The 18,217-nt window shown below is 37.8% G+C and overlaps 1 protein-coding gene across 11 annotated transcripts in view; it reads right to left on the bottom strand.

The window, feature by feature from the left end:
• SPAG9 (sperm associated antigen 9) overlaps positions 1-18,217 on the bottom strand; it is a 144,640-nt gene that overhangs the window by 72,637 nt on the left and 53,786 nt on the right. For 10 of the 11 annotated variants that reach the window (XR_007132007.1, XR_007132008.1, XM_047759109.1 and 7 more), the window contains 3 exons: positions 15,883-15,953; positions 8,783-8,877; positions 2,341-2,491 (listed from right to left, as the gene is read on the bottom strand). Coding sequence is in view for 9 of the 11 variants with exons in the window: in XM_047759109.1 (XP_047615065.1) it covers positions 2,341-2,491; positions 8,783-8,877; positions 15,883-15,953 (317 nt within the window). In the remaining 2 variants the exon portion in view is untranslated. Of the gene's footprint in view, positions 1-2,340; positions 2,492-7,909; positions 8,377-8,782; positions 8,878-15,882; positions 15,954-18,217 lie in introns of those variants that run through there. The other variant, XM_047759113.1, reaches the window with a different exon arrangement.

An 18,217-nucleotide genomic window follows, 5' to 3' on the forward strand; every position in this document is an offset into this window, starting at 1 on the left:
GCCACAGCCACAGCCACAGCCACAGCCACGCCAGATCTGAGTCTCGTCTGCAATGCCCTGCACCACAGTTCACAGCAATGCTGGATCCTTAACCCACTGAACGAGGACAAAGATCAAACCTGCAACCTCATGGCTCCTAGTCAGATTCGCTTCCACTGCACCACGATGGGAACTCCACGGACTTTTACCATTTTGTAATGTATCATTTGGTTCCCAGAAATCCTTGTCTGTTGAGCCTTTATCTCATGTACTGGCCCCATGTCCAGAGTAGAGACAGACTAGATTTTATTTAAAAAACCTCTCTGGGGAGTTCCCTTTGTGGCTCAGCGGGTTAAGGATCTGGTGTTGTCATTGTATCAGCTTGGGTCACTTCTGTGGTGCAGGTTCAATGCCTAGCCTGAGAACTTCTACATGCCATGGGTACAGCCAAAAAAACCCAACCAACAAAACAAAACAAAAAAACCTTTCTGGGGAATACTTGCCTGAGTATATCTAGGGAGGACACCAAAAAAAAAAAAAGAAAAACCCATGTTTAAATCCATTTTAATAATCTGTTAACCAGTTTATAACTTGTCAGTAGAGTTCTGTCAGGGCATGTCAATAAATTAATTCTACAAGAGAATTATAACAATCTTCTCTTTAAGGTCTTTTGGATAGTAATTAAAATACAGTTACCATACGGTATACATTTTTGAAGTATCCTTCCTACCTAATTTTGTTTTGGAAAAGGGAGATGGCAAGTAGGTGATTAAGGGATGGGTGTTTTGGAAGATCTATTAAACCAGAAGGCAGGCTAAAAAAGCCAGTGTGGCCGTAGAAGTAGGAGTGAAAAAATTCCTAGCCTCACTGTGGACTGATACTGAGCAGCTGCATAATTACCTGCTAATAAGTTAAACAAAAAACAAAGGAGAAGGGGAAAAAGGTGAGGTTAGACCTACTGGTAAAAATACTTTTCAGTGGGAGCAAAGCTGTGAAATAGTTATTCACTACTTACTGTTTTGAGCACATTTCAAAGTTCAATGGAATGAATTCTAAATGCCTCTACCTACTAGAGCTAAGAAGCAGACCATTTATATTATCCCAAAAGAGTCGTTTTAACATCTAAAACAAATGATTCATTCATTTGACAGACATATTCCAAGTGACAACTACGTGCTAGGCACTTTTCTAAGTGCTAGGGATACAGTAGCAAATAATCTGCATGGGCTTTCTGTTCTTAGTGGAGAGAAACAGACCAAGCAAATAAGTAAACGACCAAGTATTTCAGAAGTATTATAAGAGTTATCGTTAAGTACTTAAACCATGAAAACCAATTTCAAGAAAAAGAGAGCAGAAAAAGGAGATAAGACTTGTAACTCAATTGCACTCACTGTATGTGGCCTGTTTATTTATGACAAAGTAGATTTTCTAATGTAACAAGGTTCTTTTATAAACAATGTTCTGTTTATAAATATTCCACTTTATAAGATATAGGCTAAAACTTCAAATATTTTAAATTATTAATATAATTCCATTCCTAGACTATCTTATTGTTTATATTTATAACTTAGTAAGTTTTATTGTGATAGTTGATTTACAATGTTGTATATAATTATTTGATGACAAGATATCATCAAGAACATAATCTATAATTAACACCAGCCCTCTTTAGCTAAACACAATGCACTTTTTGATACTGCTTTGTGAAGGTTTTGAGGAAGGTACCATGTTTCATTTTATTTTTTTAAAGTGAAGCCTACTAAACTGTGAAGCAATCAAACTGAACCAAGGATTTCAGTTGGCAATGATTTTTAATTCTAAAAAACATAATTAGGTTCAGTGGACACCTCATCCTAAGGTAAATCAAACAGAAATAGCCTAAATCAAATAGAAATTTTAGTCACTAGCTAATGAGCATGCCAATCAAGATGTAATAAATGTTGATTCTGTTTTCCTACATAACTTGAAAAAGAATAATAAAAACACTAAAACTCTTCATTTCCTATTAAAAAAGGGGATTAGTTTCACAAACTAAAATATATACATACTATTTCATTTTCTTATGTTCTGGTTATCTAGCACTTCAATTTGGATAAGAATGCCTATAAAATGAAAACTGGAGGAGTTCCCCTTGTAGTGCAGTGGGTTAAGGACCCGATGTTGTCTCTATGAAGATGCTGGTTGATCCCAGGCCTTGCTCAGTGGGTTAAGGATCCAGTGTTGCTGTAAACTGCGGCACAGGTCACAGCTACCACTCGGATTCAACCCCTGGCCCAGTAACTTCCATGTGCTGTAGATGTGGCCATAAAAATAAAAATAAAATAAAATGTAAATTGGAGATTTTCATAGACTAAAGCTTACCTTCAGGCTGGTATGAGAACGTGGTTGACTTAATTCCTGAAATTTCCATTGTTCTGAGCCAGGGGTCTCACCACCTTTCTGAGTGTCAGGTGTAAGCAATCCCTCTCCAGCAGGTAATGGGAAAATCCCTAATGATATAGGGCGTTCTTTTCTATTTGGAAAGATGAGAAAAAAAATTAAGCATTACTCTGTTTTTAATTTTTATTCATCATGACCGTAAGTTATAAGCCCAGGCTGTCATAGCTTTAGAAGCATCACTCTTAATTAAATAATATCGTCTACCTTTCTGAATAAGCAGACTTACCAAAGAGAAAGGACAAAGTCTCAGAGGTTAAATTAGCCCCAAGATATCAATGAAGAAATGTAGTTTAAAAAAAAAAAAAGTTAAGGAAATCTTATAAGTTACTGATGAGATCCTCAGCCAGGTAGCAAGAAGAGCTACCACATTTTTACTCTGCTTATTAAGTAAGCCCTAAGAAACTTCAACTCCTTTAGAAGTGATCTCAACTCCACTTCCCAAGTCCTCACACTAATCCATAGATATTTACCCAAGCCTGCTCAGGCTACCTCTTCAGGCTAGAGGCCTCTTTCTGCCTAGAGGAAAATCAATATATGGTCTAAATCAGGGCTACTGATAGAGCTCCCTGGTGGCTCAGCAGGTTAAAGATCCAGCATTGCCACTGTTGTGGTTTGGGTCACTGCTGTGGTACCGGTTTAATCCCTGGCCTAAGAACTTCTGCATGCTGTGGGCATGGCCATAAATAAGTAAATAAAGTCAGAGTTTCTCATTAATAGTAAAAACAGCATGTGGATTAAAAAAATAAGAATACTGCCTACCATTCAGAAACATACAAATTTTGCCAGCCATCAAGCCATCAGCCAATGCAGCTGCCCTGACCGTGTGCCCTGAGGGGAATTCAGGATGGAAAAAAAACAGTATACTGACCCTAGGTGGTTAAGCTGCATTATCAAAGGAATAATTTCAATGAGCCCAGACTCCTACATCTTCCCATACCTAGAAAAGCACTAAAATCATTAACTTGAGATGTCAGTTTTTTGTGACTAGCAGAAATCTTTTGATGTCCCACTATATGTTTTTTGGTTTGTTTTTTTTTCCCCTCTCAGTCAAAATCCCTACATATCCTGGCTCTTCCCTTACCTCTTTGGGACACTTCCTCAGAGCTGACAGTCTCCCCTCCAGGACTATAGTCTTTGGTAATGTCCCTGAATAAAACATAATTCTCAACTTTCAGGTTGTACTTTTTTTTTTTTTCAGTCGACGAACTCAAGATTTCATCCCCTAAAGTAGGAAAACTGTTATTTTTCTACAGGACCAATGTATGAGTTTCTTTCCATCACAGTATATATGAGAAAACAATTGTCATTTTTTCCAAACAAGGAGATTACAAAATTCTATGAAAGACTGTGGGGTTTCCAATGCTTTGTAAGATATTTCAATGAATAAGAGTTTCGATTTTAATAACAGAATTTTAAAAACAAAAAACACATCCTTTGCTGATACAAAGGACTCTGAAAGGCTAAAAACAACCCTACTAACAGGTCATCCTGGTCATTAACTGAAGCAGAAACTGGCAAGAAATGAGACACTAAAGGTTTGTGGCCTCCAGGAATCGTACTGGTTAATGCGCTTCTGGTAAAAATGTAATTTAGAATAGAAACTACAAGGTTGCAAATAAAAGTGGGAAAATATTCACTTTTGCTAAATAGGTCTTTATTCTGTGAACTCATTTTTATACCAAGAAACTTAAGCCACTTTTGAAATAATGCCCTCACATAACACAAAGGGTACACTGCTTTCATGCCTAATGACAATCAGAAAGGATTAATATGACTGTCAAACACCTTCTTAAAGATTAGGTGAAGCAAAAAGGTTGAGAGATTGCATTTTATTAAAGTTGTATGGACAAAGAAATAGAACAGGACTTTACCAGAGTGAATTACTCATCATTTCTTTACACTTGGATACTTTTCCTACTTGATTTGTGAGGAAAATTCAAGTGCAAGTAGGCAGCACAATAAAAGGGTAGATTTTAAAATCAAATCTAAGTTTGTCTCCATGACCTGCCAGAACAACCAAGTAACAAAGTAGTTGGCTATTCTGTTTATACCAGTTACTCCAAAATGGTGGTTAGGCAAAAAAAAAGTTTTCATAAGTCCACAGCAAATAAAAGAGGTATTACTTATTATATCCTTACTGGATAATATAGACATATAATACATGTTTCCACATATTGCAGAACCTGTTCTTTCTTGAGAATGACTCACCCTTCTTTCTACAATTTTTCTGCTTCTTTAAATTTAAGTTGCCCTGTATTTCAAATGACTGACAATGACTGGTAATTGGATTTTTTTTTTTTAGTGTCTACACATGACAAAATGAAAACTTATTGACCTGATGTTTATCCCTCGATTTTGGGAGAACATATTTTGGGAAACGAAAATCTAAGGGGTCTAAGAGCTACTACATTATTTACCTATTTTTTAAAAAATATCTTAATGACTTAAGCAAAATTGACCAGGAATTTAATCAGATGGAATTTAATGGAATGCTCTCTTAACTCAAAATGCAAAGAAAGATAATACATACTTCATCTGAATCCATCACATTGCCAAAAGGAATCAAAATACAGGCCAATTATGAGAATTATCTTCCTTTATGAATGATAATACAATCATTTTCACACAGGCAATACCAAAAAAATAAAAAACTACTGGGAGGAGTCAGCTATGGATTCAAGTTTTACATTCCTACTCCTGTTTAATATATTTAATCTACAATCCAAAATATAAGTAGAATTCAAACCTTTACATTGCTTTTATTTATCCATCAGAAACTGCTCTACAGGGAGGGGATTTCCGCCAGTCTACACCAGAGCCACAGCAACTCGGGATCTGAGCCCCATCTACGATCTACACCACAGCTCATGGCAACGCTGGATCCTTAACCCAATGAGTGAGGCCAGGGATCGAACCGCAACCTCATGGTTCCTAGTCGGATTCGTTAACCACTGAACCACAAGGGGAACTCCCATATATTTTTTTAATTGTCATATATCCTTTTTTTTTTTTTTTGTCTTTTTAGGGCTGCATTCCAGGCACATGGAACTTCTCAGGCAAGGGACTGAACAGAAGCTGCAGCTGTCAGCCTACATCACAGCCACAGCAACGTGAGATCTGAGCTGCATCTGCAACCTATACCACAGCTCATGGCAACACCAGATCCTTAACCCACTAGGTGGAGCCAGGGATTGAACCCACATCCTCATGGATACTAATAGGGTTCATCACTGCTGAGCCACAACAGGAACTCCCACATATCCATTTTTAAATCAGTTATTTAAATGTTACTTTACGTGCATAAATAATTTTGCAAATGTGCTTTGAAACAGCTTTTTGGCTATATTCCCATTTAAAACAAATACAATCTACTATACACACATAAGGGCAGTAAAAAGATTTACATTGCTCAACACCCACCACGTGGCAAGTACTAAGAAGGATGATTTATTTACATTATCTCATTTAAATCCTAAGGAAATAGAAATTATTTTCCCTATTTTCAGACTAGGAAAAGTGATGCCCAGAGACTTTAGAACTAGTAATCAGAAGAAATGGGATTCCAAGCCAGGCCTGTTTGACTCCAAGACCCATGTGCTTTCCTTTAACTACCTACAACTTAATCTCTCTCTCTCTCTCTTTTTAGGGCCGCCCCCATAGCATATGGAACTTCCCAGGCTAGGGGTCCAATTGGAGCTGTAGCTGCTGGCCTACACCACAGCCACACCACCACCAGATCCAAGCCGCATCTACAACCTATACCACAGCTTGTGGCAGGGCCATTGAGCAGGGCCAGGTATCACACCTGTGTCCTCATGGACACTAGGCAGGTTCGTTACCACTGAGCCACAACAGGACACCCGATAATTTAATCATAATATTGAGGACTTTGATATCAGTCTTCAATCAGATCAACAGCAACTTTTACGTCAAGGAACTTAAACTTAATCATAAATCATTTTATTAATAAAACAGCTAAAATAGTTGTTAAAATGGAGTAAATATGACTATGAAAATATTTGTTTAATTTACAATATACCTTGTAATTGGTTAAATACAAAATAATCATCTCACTTGATTTTTAAAACAGCCCAACCGGGTAAGAATCTCAGAAGAGGAAACTCAGGCATAGACATTAAGCAACCTGCCAGAGGTCCCACGGCTCACATGGGGCAGAGCATTTGTACCAGTCAGTCCAACTCCAAACCTCTTATCCACTGCATGGCACAGCACAGCACCAGCTTCTTAAATGGAACTGAAACCCAAGACAGCCCTTTAAAATTAATCTCATTTTAATGGTCTGTATGTTCCTGAGTTAAGGTATTTTTTAATTTCCTAAAAGCCTATGTATACATACATACAAATCTTTTAGGTACTAAAATATACACAAGTAATAAGATTGCACCTGATTGCTATAAAATCAGGAAAGAAAATAAATGACCAAGTACCTTATAGTTTTAAAACCACAGATGAAATTTAATTTCTGGGCCTTAGCCTAATGTTGAATGTGAATGGACCTCTGAATAAAAAAGAAAACATTGAGGGAATTTACTACTTTATTTCATCTTAATTTATCTAAATCCATAATTAGGAGCTGAGTATTTTAAATGAGCATTTAAATAATAAAAGTTATAAACTATGAACTCTCATTTAAAACCATGCACGAAGCCGAAATATCAACACATCAGGTAGTTTTAGTTTGATGAGTAAGTAAACAAAAGAAACCAAAACATTAAACCTCTAAAATACAGAAGTGCACAAGGAGAGTGAACAGCAAAAAAGCTACAGAGATTAATGACCACCCCCACAGGCAGGCATGGATATTTGTCACCCAAGTCTACAAAGAAAGGGCAACATCTGACAAAACAATAGTGAATAGGCTTTGTAAAGCTTTCCCAACTTTGATGTGTAAATAATAGCGAAAAAAATGCATTCCTTGCCCTAAAAGGCTTAAATCCTTTCACTTTAAAATATATTTTGTTTTAGGAGGAAAATATTTTAACTGTCAGGTCCCATGAACTGCTGTCAAAAACTGCAAAAAGATGTCTGAATCTCCATCAAAGGATAAATGAAGCAAAATAAGCACCTATGGCCTCTGGCTAATCAACGACAAGTCCCTGCATAGAAGATATTTGCTTCTCCATGTTCAGATGCTAAACGAAAGGTTGTGTAAACTTGGACCCAATGCTGCTCTACTCCTGCTCTCCCTTTACTCTTTGAACACTCTGCTTAAAACAAGACCACAATGACCTTGTATTTGTGTATAAAGTACAATCTGAAAATCCTTTTCTTAAGTCAGTGATTTCCAAACACAAAGCCATTATCCCTGAGTGAGAGCCTATAAATTGCTATATATAAAAATCAAAATCCTAGCTTCAGGCCATTTTCCATTGTTTCAATCTGCAACAGAAATGGTTACAAAGCAGACCCGTGAAGCTAAAAATTCAAGAAAAACCAACTAAACGGGGACTTCTAAGAGAGACTGGAATACCTGAGTATCCTTGGTAGGTTCTGCGTCAGAGCTGGCACTCCGGTAGAAATAGAAAAGTGCACAAGCAGCAAAACAGAGAGAGATACTAAGATAGCAGAATTAATAACCACCGCCCCGCCAACAAAGCCAAACACAAACAGCAGCATGCATCCAGGACTCATGGCGCTGTGCTGGCATGGTGAAACACCCGAACCAGGAGGCCTACTCGGGGGCCAAAGGGGTATCTTTGTAGTGAGGATCTGTCATTCAGCTGCTGCCACAAAAACAATGCCATCGGCAGCAGCTTTCCACTCCATCCTGCAGCAGCTCCCAAGCGATGACGTCATCCCACTCTCCCCACCTCATAACCATAGAGCTGCTGCTCCTCGCATTTATGCAGCAATCCAGAGAGACAGCCAGCCTATTAACTATTTTCCTCTCCACTAAGAGTCCTGGCTTAGCCTATTGGCTGCAATGCTTGGAGATTTACATAATTTATTCACACTCCTACATCAAACAGAAGTCTAGCTAACCCTTTAAAACATGCCTCTCCAAAGCAAAAAAGACAGTAAAACAATTATACAGGAGAAATAAAAAATTTTCAGCATTCTCACAAATCAGAAAACTTTAAACCTGGTGCAATCTCCATTAAGTATTAGAAAATAATCAAAATACCTCAAAATATTGCTTATGTGGCATGGCTCACAATTTACCTTTCATTAGTGAAAGCTGTTCTGTTTTTCTATGCTATTCTCTCCTACAGCATTCCAACTACAGTAGAAAGCTTTTTCCATCAGCCTAACTATTGTTCCAGGATTAAAGAACAGGGAAAAACAGAAACAGATTATTTATATTGCTTTTTCCTCCCAAGGCAAAAATGTGTAAAATGCTTACCTAATTCTACTATGAGCTGTGGATTCTAGTTGATCACTTCCTGAAAGCTGATGAAGTTTTGTTCTTTCTAAGTGTTCCATATAGTTATGGATCATCTATTTTGAAGAAAAGAATACACAAAATTTTAAGGCTAATACTTGAAATAAAAACATACTGTTTTAACAATGGAAACGTATTAATATAAATTTCTTATTTAATTACCCATAGTTCCATGGAAAGGATATTAAGGATGAAATTTTCTTTTAACGGCAAAAGAATATTCAAATACTTACATCTAATGATGCTAACGTCTGTAAAAGTAGCCAACATCTTGTTTAGCATAGCAAAAACTTTATTTTTTACCATATGTAATGCTATTCAATAATGCTTGCAAGTAACACAAATTAAGACTGGGAAGGAGCTGACCAGAGGTTACCAGGTTAAAAAAAAGAGAGGGCATCTGAGATATCCACCACTAAAAATGCAAAACAACAAAGAAATTAACATGAAACTTGAGAAGAAACCATAACCCTTATTTTTTCCTTTTTTTTTTTTTTTTGTCTTTTCAGGGCCATACCCTTGGCATATGGAGGTTTCCAGGCTAGTGGTCAAATCGGAGCCAAGGCTACTGTACTGGCCTGCACCACAGCTACAGCAACATCAGATCTGAGCAGCTTCTGTGACCTACGCCACGCTCAGGGCAACACCAGATCCTTAACCCAGAGCAAGGCCAGGGATCAAACCCTCAACCTCATGGTTCCTAGCCGGATTCGTTTCTGCTGTGCCATGATGGGAACTCCCTATTTTTTCCATTTTACAAAGGGGTCACAAAGTAAAGATTATTTTCAATTTATTACCAAGATGTTTATTCCTTTTGTCTACAGATTTAGTTCAAAGAATGCTAAAATATTCTCTCCTTTGATTACCAGAATCATCACTTAATATAATCATGGGTAATAACAGCATCAAATTAAAACAAATGAAAAATCAGAGTATTCTAAGTCTTAGACAAGGAACCATAAGACAGACAAGCAGAGAGTTCCCACTGTCGTGCAGCCTGGCCAAGTTGGTTAAAAGATCCATCACTGCTGCAGCTGTGGCTTGATTCAATCCCTGGCCTAGGGACTTCCACATGCAGTCAGTACAGCCATTTAAAAAAAAAAAGGAGTTCCCATCATGTAGGTGCGGACGAGGCTCGGATCTGGCATTGCTGTGGCTGTTGGTGCAGGCCAGTGACTACAGCTCTGATTCGACCCCTGGCCTGGGAACCTCCATATGCCTTAGGTGAGGTCCTAAAAAGACAAAACAAACAAACAAAAAAACAGACAAACTGAATATGGATATGAAAATTTCAAGAGTATCAAGTATATAACCTCTCAAGAAATGCTATAGTCCTATTTGATACTTGATCTACAGTTTCACTTTTAAGATACCTAAATCCTTATTTCCCACTGTGGCTCAGTGGAAACAAACCTGACTAGTATACAGGAGGATGCAAGTTCTATCCCTAGCCCTGCTCAGTGGGTTAAGGATCCAGTGTTGCTACAAGCTGTAATGCAGGTTGCAGATGCAGCTTGGATCTGGCATTGCTGTGGCTGTGGCTGGCAGGTGTAGCTCCAACTCAACCCCTAGCCTGGGAACTTCCATATGGCCCTAAAAAGAAAAAAAAAGAAAAAGAAAAAAGAAACCTAAATCCTGGAGTTCTCTCATGGTGCTGACGGTTAAGGATATCACCTAACCTTCACTGTCACTGCAGTGGTTTAAGTTCAGTTCCTGCCCCAGAAACTTCCACATGCTGCAGGTGAGGCAAAAATAAAAAATAAAAAGAAAGAGGAGTTCTAGCTTCAGCGCAGTGGGTTAAGAACCTGACTGCAGTGGCCCAGGTCACTGGGCAGGTACAGGTTCAACCCCCAGCCGGTACAGTGGGTTAAAGGATTGGGTATTGTCACAGGTGCAATGTAGGTCATAGCTGCAGCTCGGACGTGACTCCTGGTCTAGGAACTTCCAGATGCTGCAGGTATAATCAAAAAAGAGGAAAAAAAAAATAACTAGCCCAGATAAGAAATGTACCAAGCAAAGAAAAATGAATATAGAATCACATGGATATGGTATGTGAAAGCATTTTTAAAACTTTTAAACTTATAACTTTCAATTTTAAATTCAGAGATTTTCTCTTTACCATTTAAAGAACAGTTTTGCAGAAATATCGTTTTTGTCTTTGTGTCAATAAGTCAGAAATAATGAGCTGTTTCCTCCTTGTATCAGGAAAAACTTAAAGGGAAAAATTTATTTTATTTGTTTATTTATTTTTGCTTTTTAGGGCTGCACCTGAGGCATATGGAGGTTCCCAGGCTAGGGTCTAATCAAAGCTACAGCTGCCAGCCTAAACCACAGCCACAGCCATGCAGGATCCAAGCCACATCTGCAACCTACACCACAGGTCATGGCAACGCCAGATCCTTAACTCACTGAGTGAGGCCAAGGATCAAACCCACAACCTCATGGTTCCTAGTCGTATTCATTTACGCTGCTCCACGAAAGAACTCCAAGGGAAAAAATTTTAATGAAACTGGTATAACAAAGTGATGGTTTGGCCAAATAGATATCAATACAAATTTTCCAAAAGTTTTAGAAAATCTAAGTTGAATTCTTTTTTTTTTTTTTTTTTTTTTGGTAGGGCCACACACTTAGCATATGGAAGTTCCCAGGCTAGGAGTCGATAAGTTGAATTCTTATATAATGAATCGTATCAATATGATCAGTTCAAATGGAAGAATCGAAGTTTCTTTAAGCACTCAAATGAATAGACATCTCCCCTAGAGTGCTTTTATAATAGTCTACTTATTCCATCTAGAAAAATTAAAAGAATTATTAAATAAAATGCAAAGATACAGAATCAGTTTTACCCCAAATAGATCATTCTATAGACTAGTTCTCATGTTAAATTATTAATTTTTTTCAAATTTAGAAAATGCTGAATTCCAAACCTTCTTCAAATGACTGAGACCAGGTAACTGCAAATACAGTATTCTGACAAAATGGTCTACATAATGAAACTGGTTTCAACCCAACTAACCCAGTGCTTAATAGGAGAGAACAACAAGAACAAAATGGCAGTTAATATTTATTGAGCACCAACTACAAATCAGCCATTGCATGTACAGCCATTGTTTTAATTAATCCTCCAACAATACAATTTTCTGTATAAATTCCAGTTTAAGGTTGTTAAAGTAACTCATCCAATTTGATCAGCTAGTTAATGATTAACAGATTCTAGCTGTTTTTAGCTATTTGGCTCTGGGGCCAGAACCCAGATCCATCTGGCTCAGCAATCAGAGCAGTTAAGCATTATAGGACTTATGGTGTATCTGCCCTTTCAGTCAATTCTGGAGGCGGGCAATAAGCTCATTGTCCTTTCTTCCTCACCCTCACACCCACAAGAAACCCCACACCCTAAAGCATTTCCTGATATGTGAAATATAAAATCTGCACTATATATACGTGCACAAAAAAGAAAAAAATAAATTGTATATAAAAATTTAAATTTTAATTACAGGGCTTTACAGAGTAGCTCTGGCTTTTTTTTTTTTTTTTTTCCCCTAAAAAACTGAGTGAGAGGGAAGCATCAGTGCTACCAGACAGAAAAGAGAGTAAATCAGGGCACACTTTAGAAAATCTTCTGTTGGGTCCACCAGCCCCATCCCTCCTGATTTCAGAATTGCAATCCTCAATTTTCTCAGGTATGCACATTAATTCACACATATTCAAGAGCCAATTTAGCAATAAATAGCTGGGAGTCATGAAGAAGGATCCCAAGCCACTGGAACATCCCAAATCCCCTTCCAATCTAGAGAAATCTTCACAGCAAAGGTTAATGTCAGCTTTGGCTAAAATTGAAGAGCAAGGTGATAGTTACTAGAAAACAAGGTAAAAACAGATGTTTTGGAGACAAGTGCATGAATCCCTTTAATTCTATTGGCCTTGAATCTTTCCACGTGCAGCTCAAGAATCCTATAAGCATATCCAAAATGCCACTATTCTAAAAATGGTTGAGAAAGTTCCCCTTGTGGCTCAGTGGTAATGAGCCTGACTAGTATCCATTTATGACTCAGGTTCAATCCCTGGCCTTGCTCAGTGTGTTAGGGATCCAGTATTGACGTGACCTGTGGTGTATGTAGTCAGAGATGGCGCTTGGACGCTGCATTGCTGGGGCTATGGCTGGCAGCTATGGCTTTAATTTGACCCCTAGCCTGGGAACTTCCATATGCCACAGGTGCAGCTTTAAAAAAGCAAAAACATTTTTTTTATTTAAAAAAATAAAAATAGTTGAGGTGCCATAAAGCAAAGAAGCACAAAAAATTTTCTAATGCATTTAACACCCATGTATTCCATAACCTAAAAGCATTATTAAAAGTTCAGACAAGAGAATCAGATAGACCATAGGTTCAAATCCATATACTGGTATGGCATTTGGGACAAATCACTTCATCTTCTCTTTCTAAGCTTAAATCTAAAAAATGAGGATGGAGGATAGTTTTGTCAAAGAATGAAATGAGAATGTATCAAAACACTCCTTGTCGTAAGACCAGGGTTCAAGTTTTTGGTAATTAAAATAAGAGTAAGTACAAGTGTGGCCCAAGTGCCTTACAGCTTGATGTTTATATTTCCTCCACTGCCCTCCTTAAGATACGCCCTCTTTTAAGCAAATTCAGCAATGTGTATAAAATTTTAATTTGATTAGAGAACAGCTATTCACATATAAAAAAGAGCCAGAGATTTCCCTTAAGCAGCCAACAATGCTATTTGATAAAAGCGCTATTTAAACAATTTTTGTATGCCTATAAAAAGGGTTACTTTAGTTAGAAGTAAACAGTGGCGAGATTAAGGTTAAATCCTTCAGCCTCCCTTTCCCTGAAGGTTTTAGAATTTACCTTTAAAGGACACCTAGTTCTTCAGCATTGGATAGCTATTTATAATTGCTAATTGAATTGTATTTCTAGTACAGATGTATAAACACAAAAAAATGTGGGCTAGAGTAGAACAGACCCACATTTCAAAGCAGCCCTATCTGTGTTATATAAGCCTTCCTTGAGGCAGAGCAAAATAGAGGGAGTCTAGCAGGGCAGAGGATAGAAGCTGCTTATGACTGAGAGAAGGGATCCTATGAAAATGCTGCATGGGAGATCTGCCTTGGTTAATAGACAGGCACAACTCCCTGCCTGAAGTCATTTTTCTTCCTGGATTGTCCTTCTCTGAAGGAACAGAAGTAGAAAAAGTATGTTACCTTTTCATTTGAAATTAAGATATCAGGTTGTTTTTTTCTGTTGGAACACATCTTCACTTTGATAATACATATGAGAAAATATGAAATTTCACTTTACAATGAATTTTCAAGACTGCATCTATTTTACACATATTTAAATTTAAAAATTCTCAATTATTACAAAAGTTAAAATTAAAACTTCAATAAAAAAAACAAGTGATTATTCATTACTCATCACTATCAGTTATGTATGGCATATAAATCTATTCCCTAAAAATATCTATAAGTATCAGCATTGACAAGCACTGTACAGGGCTTATCAAGGCACTGAAATGATGGGGGTGGGGGGAGACCAACAATAGGCCTTTAACAATCAATTGGGTTTTTTTAACAGCCTTAATATCTACCAAATATCTATTAAATATCTGTCATTAAAATGTGGTTATTTTTTACCAACTGAGAAGGCTGCTTGCTGTGTAAGCTGTTCCTGTTTTCCCAGAGCTCTATGGTTCCAGCCCTCCATGGCCAATCTTTTTCCTCTACCAATGAGTATCAATTCTGTAACACTTTGTGCTTTGTTTGCCGCTGTGCAAGCTACGACACTAATAATAAATCTCACAGGTCAGAAAGAAACTCCAGCACCTTCCGAAGAAAGCGTTAAGCACATTACTCTCCAAAGCAAATGAAACTGAATGCAGTAGAGTTTTATATTCCTTTAAAGCAACAGTATAGGTCCCTACCAGAGGCAGAATAAGAGATCACCCAAACTAGTGAAAGGAAATGGAAGCTGAAGACTGGAACCATCTCCATCATGGGAAAGACTGGACCAGAAAGGAAAAAGAGCAATTTTTTTTTCACGTAAAAATAGTGAGTAGTGCCTGAGTCTATGAACATTCTATTCATCCAGGTATATTAACCCTAGAATGACCAAAATATTTTTTTAAAAAATTCACATTAAGGAGATAAGGAGAAACAAAGGCAACATATAAAAAGGCTGAGACAGAATCATAAAAAAGATTAAAAAATCCTCAAATACATTTTCTTTTTTTTTTTTTTTTGGTCTTTTTCTAGGGCTGCACTCAAGGCATATGGAGGTTCCCAGGCTAGGGTCTAATCAGAGCTGTAGCCGCTGGCCTATACCAGAGCCACAGCAACTCGGGAATCCGAGCCGTGTCTACGACCTACACCACAGCTCACGGCAATGCCGGATCCTTAACCCAATGAGCGAGGCCAGAGATGGAACCCGCAACCTCATGGTTCCTAGTCGGATTCATTAACCACTGAGCCACGACAGGAACTCCCTCAAGTACATTTTCTAACTTTCTCTGGAGAGATTATGTGCTAGAGTTGTTAATTTAAAATACTAAAATTTCTTGCAGAAAATCTATTTTAGAGTCATTTAAAGACATTATAATTTGTGTTTATTATTTGTTATGAGCTTAATGCAAATAAGTCCTTTATACTGTACTATAAATGCAGAGAGACCCTGGCCAACAATTTAGCAATCCATCATTTCCCAACTGGTAACGAAATAAATCAATTCTATCATATTAATATAACACACAGCTTTTTATTAAGCACTTGTAAATTTTTTCTTAACCAGCCAAAGAAGCAATAATGGAACTGCCTTAATAATTATATTACTCTGTGGCACACTAATTCACCACAAGAAATGTTATTCCAGATAAAGGGCATTAAGAGTCAGCATTTGGCAACTAAGTAAATGCTACATGAAATTTAACGTCTTCTTGAAATAATCCCCAAGGATTACACTAATTTTCAAAGAAAAACTAAGGCATTATTTTCGATGGTTAATTTATCTCAACATTAGCATGGTAAGAACAACCTAGGAACCCACCTCAGTGTGTCTTTGATGTAATGCATTATATTCCTTCTTCAGTTCTGCTTCTCTTTCTTCAAGTCTGCTAACTGAAATTAAGATACATACACTTAATCAAAACAAAACATAAGAAATTTACTTGAAAATTCTATCTTTGCAACTGGAATGGGTTATCCATAATTCGTGGCAGCTTCAGGACTCACTGCTCCATATGAAATTCTTCACAAAGCTAGTTACCTCGTTTAATGTCTTAAATAAAACTTTTGGAGAGGGGATAAACTAATTTTTTTTAAAAGAAACCGAACATCCTGTAAGTTCCCTTGTGGTGCAGTGAAGGGATCCAGCATAACCACAGTTGAGGCACAGGGTGCAACTATAATAAGGGTTCAATACCTGGGCTCAGGCTCAGCCAAAAAAACCATCCAATTGTTTCTCCTAATATGCATATGTATATCAGGTCATCCCCTCCAAGTAGGTTTTTAACATGATACAGAATTAGCTCTTCCAAAAACACTCTACAGGAAGTTCCTGATGTGGCTCAGCAGGTAAAATCCCACCAGTATACATGAGGACGCAGGTTCAATCCCTGGCCTCCCTGGGTTAAGGATGTGACAATGCCATGAACTATGGTGTAGGTCGCAGATGCAGCCTGGATCTGACATTGCTGTGGCTGCAGCACAGGATGGCAGCCACAGCTCCAATTTGACCCCTAGCCTTACTAGAACTTACACACGCCGCAGGTGCAGCCCCCCAAAAAAACCCTTTACAAATCTCCTCACAGAAGCTTGAAGTTGGGACTAAGGCCCAAATCACTGATTTTTAACATTATTCCAGTTATTTTTCACTTCTGAGCAGTAATGTGAACATGTCACTGTTGAAAACACTTTTTCTGCTTTAGGTCTTAATTTCAGGGACTCATCTTCTTTTATTTAGCTCCCTCTGCTGATGAAGTTTGTGAGTGGCACCACTTTGGGAGAGTGCTCAATAGAACACAGCTTATAGTTTTAGATCTTTGGATGCAGAATATCAGGACAGATTTCCACAGGGAAGAATGGTATCAGAGAGAAACGATTCTGAGAGAAGATGGAATCCCAGCAGGACCATGAAGAAATTAGAGTAGACAAGATATTATGGTGATGAGCGTGTCGCAGGCACTGTTACCACGGGTACAGGAACACACACAAAACTGTGGAGGTGGTGGAGCAGAGAGGCAACCAGTCAGCCTGGAGGAGGAGCCCATATTGGCTAAGGAGAAGTGGGAGACAGTCAACTGGGGAAAAGAAAAGCTAGTGCTAAAGAAGCTTGTCAAGATAGTCATTTAAGTTAGTTTGAAAACACGAGAGTAACTGGAATTCTCTTGGTATAAGGGTCAGCTAGCTACAAATATACAAGGCTATGTGGAAGTGACAGCCTGTGTCTGTGTCAGCATAGTGAACACACAGAGTGTTTTCATAGGCCTAATATTAACACACCAGACACTACACAATACAAAACTTGTGCTACCTGGTAAATTCATTTACCAGGTAAATGAGTAAAAGTATAGCTTAACTTGCCGCCTTTGTTTGAATATCCTGAAAATATGCCATTAATTAGGAAAACTCTGGCTGTGACTTTTGATTTGTTTCTAATCAAGCCCATGTGTTGGCTCATAGTGAATAAACACACCACAGTATCCAGAGCGCCACACTTTATCATGCCAGGCAAGGCTTGAGTGCATGTGATGCTCATCTTATCTTGTGGCTAAAAGCAATAAAAAGCAAATTTGTAAGGCAGCTGTTTTGTGGTAACACAATAGATATTGAAACCATAATAATTTTTAGTGCAGCTTCTGTGACTTATTTAAAAACAAGAAATCCTAGAGAATTTAGATATTCAGTAACAACTTCAAAATAAACATTTTCTATTACTTCTCATCAATTAAACTGATCCTGAAAAATAATCCTGGAGTTTCCTAGTGGCTCAGCGTGTTAGAGATAAACTGTTGTCACTGCTGTGGCTCAGGTTCAATCCCTAGCCTGGGAACTTAGAACATGCCAAGAGTGCAGCAAAAAAAAAAAAAAAAAAAAAAAAAAAAAAAAAAAAAAAAAAAAAGAAGAAAGAAAGAAAGAAAAAAAAAGCATAACCCTAAAACCAAAACTAATAATAATCCTAAAACTACTGAGTGAATCTTAAGGTTTTGTTTTTTTGTCTTTTGTCTTTTTAGGGCCGAACCCACGGCATATGGAGGTTCCCAGGCTAGGTGTCTAATCAGAGCTGTAGCTGATGGCCTATGCCACAGCCACAGCAACACGGTATCCGAGCTGCATCTGCAACCTACACCACAGCTCACGGCAACACTGGATCCTTAACCCAC

The sequence above is a fragment of the Phacochoerus africanus genome, chromosome 14, assembly GCF_016906955.1.
Source record: "Phacochoerus africanus isolate WHEZ1 chromosome 14, ROS_Pafr_v1, whole genome shotgun sequence".
NCBI classification, from domain to species: Eukaryota; Metazoa; Chordata; class Mammalia; order Artiodactyla; family Suidae; genus Phacochoerus; species Phacochoerus africanus.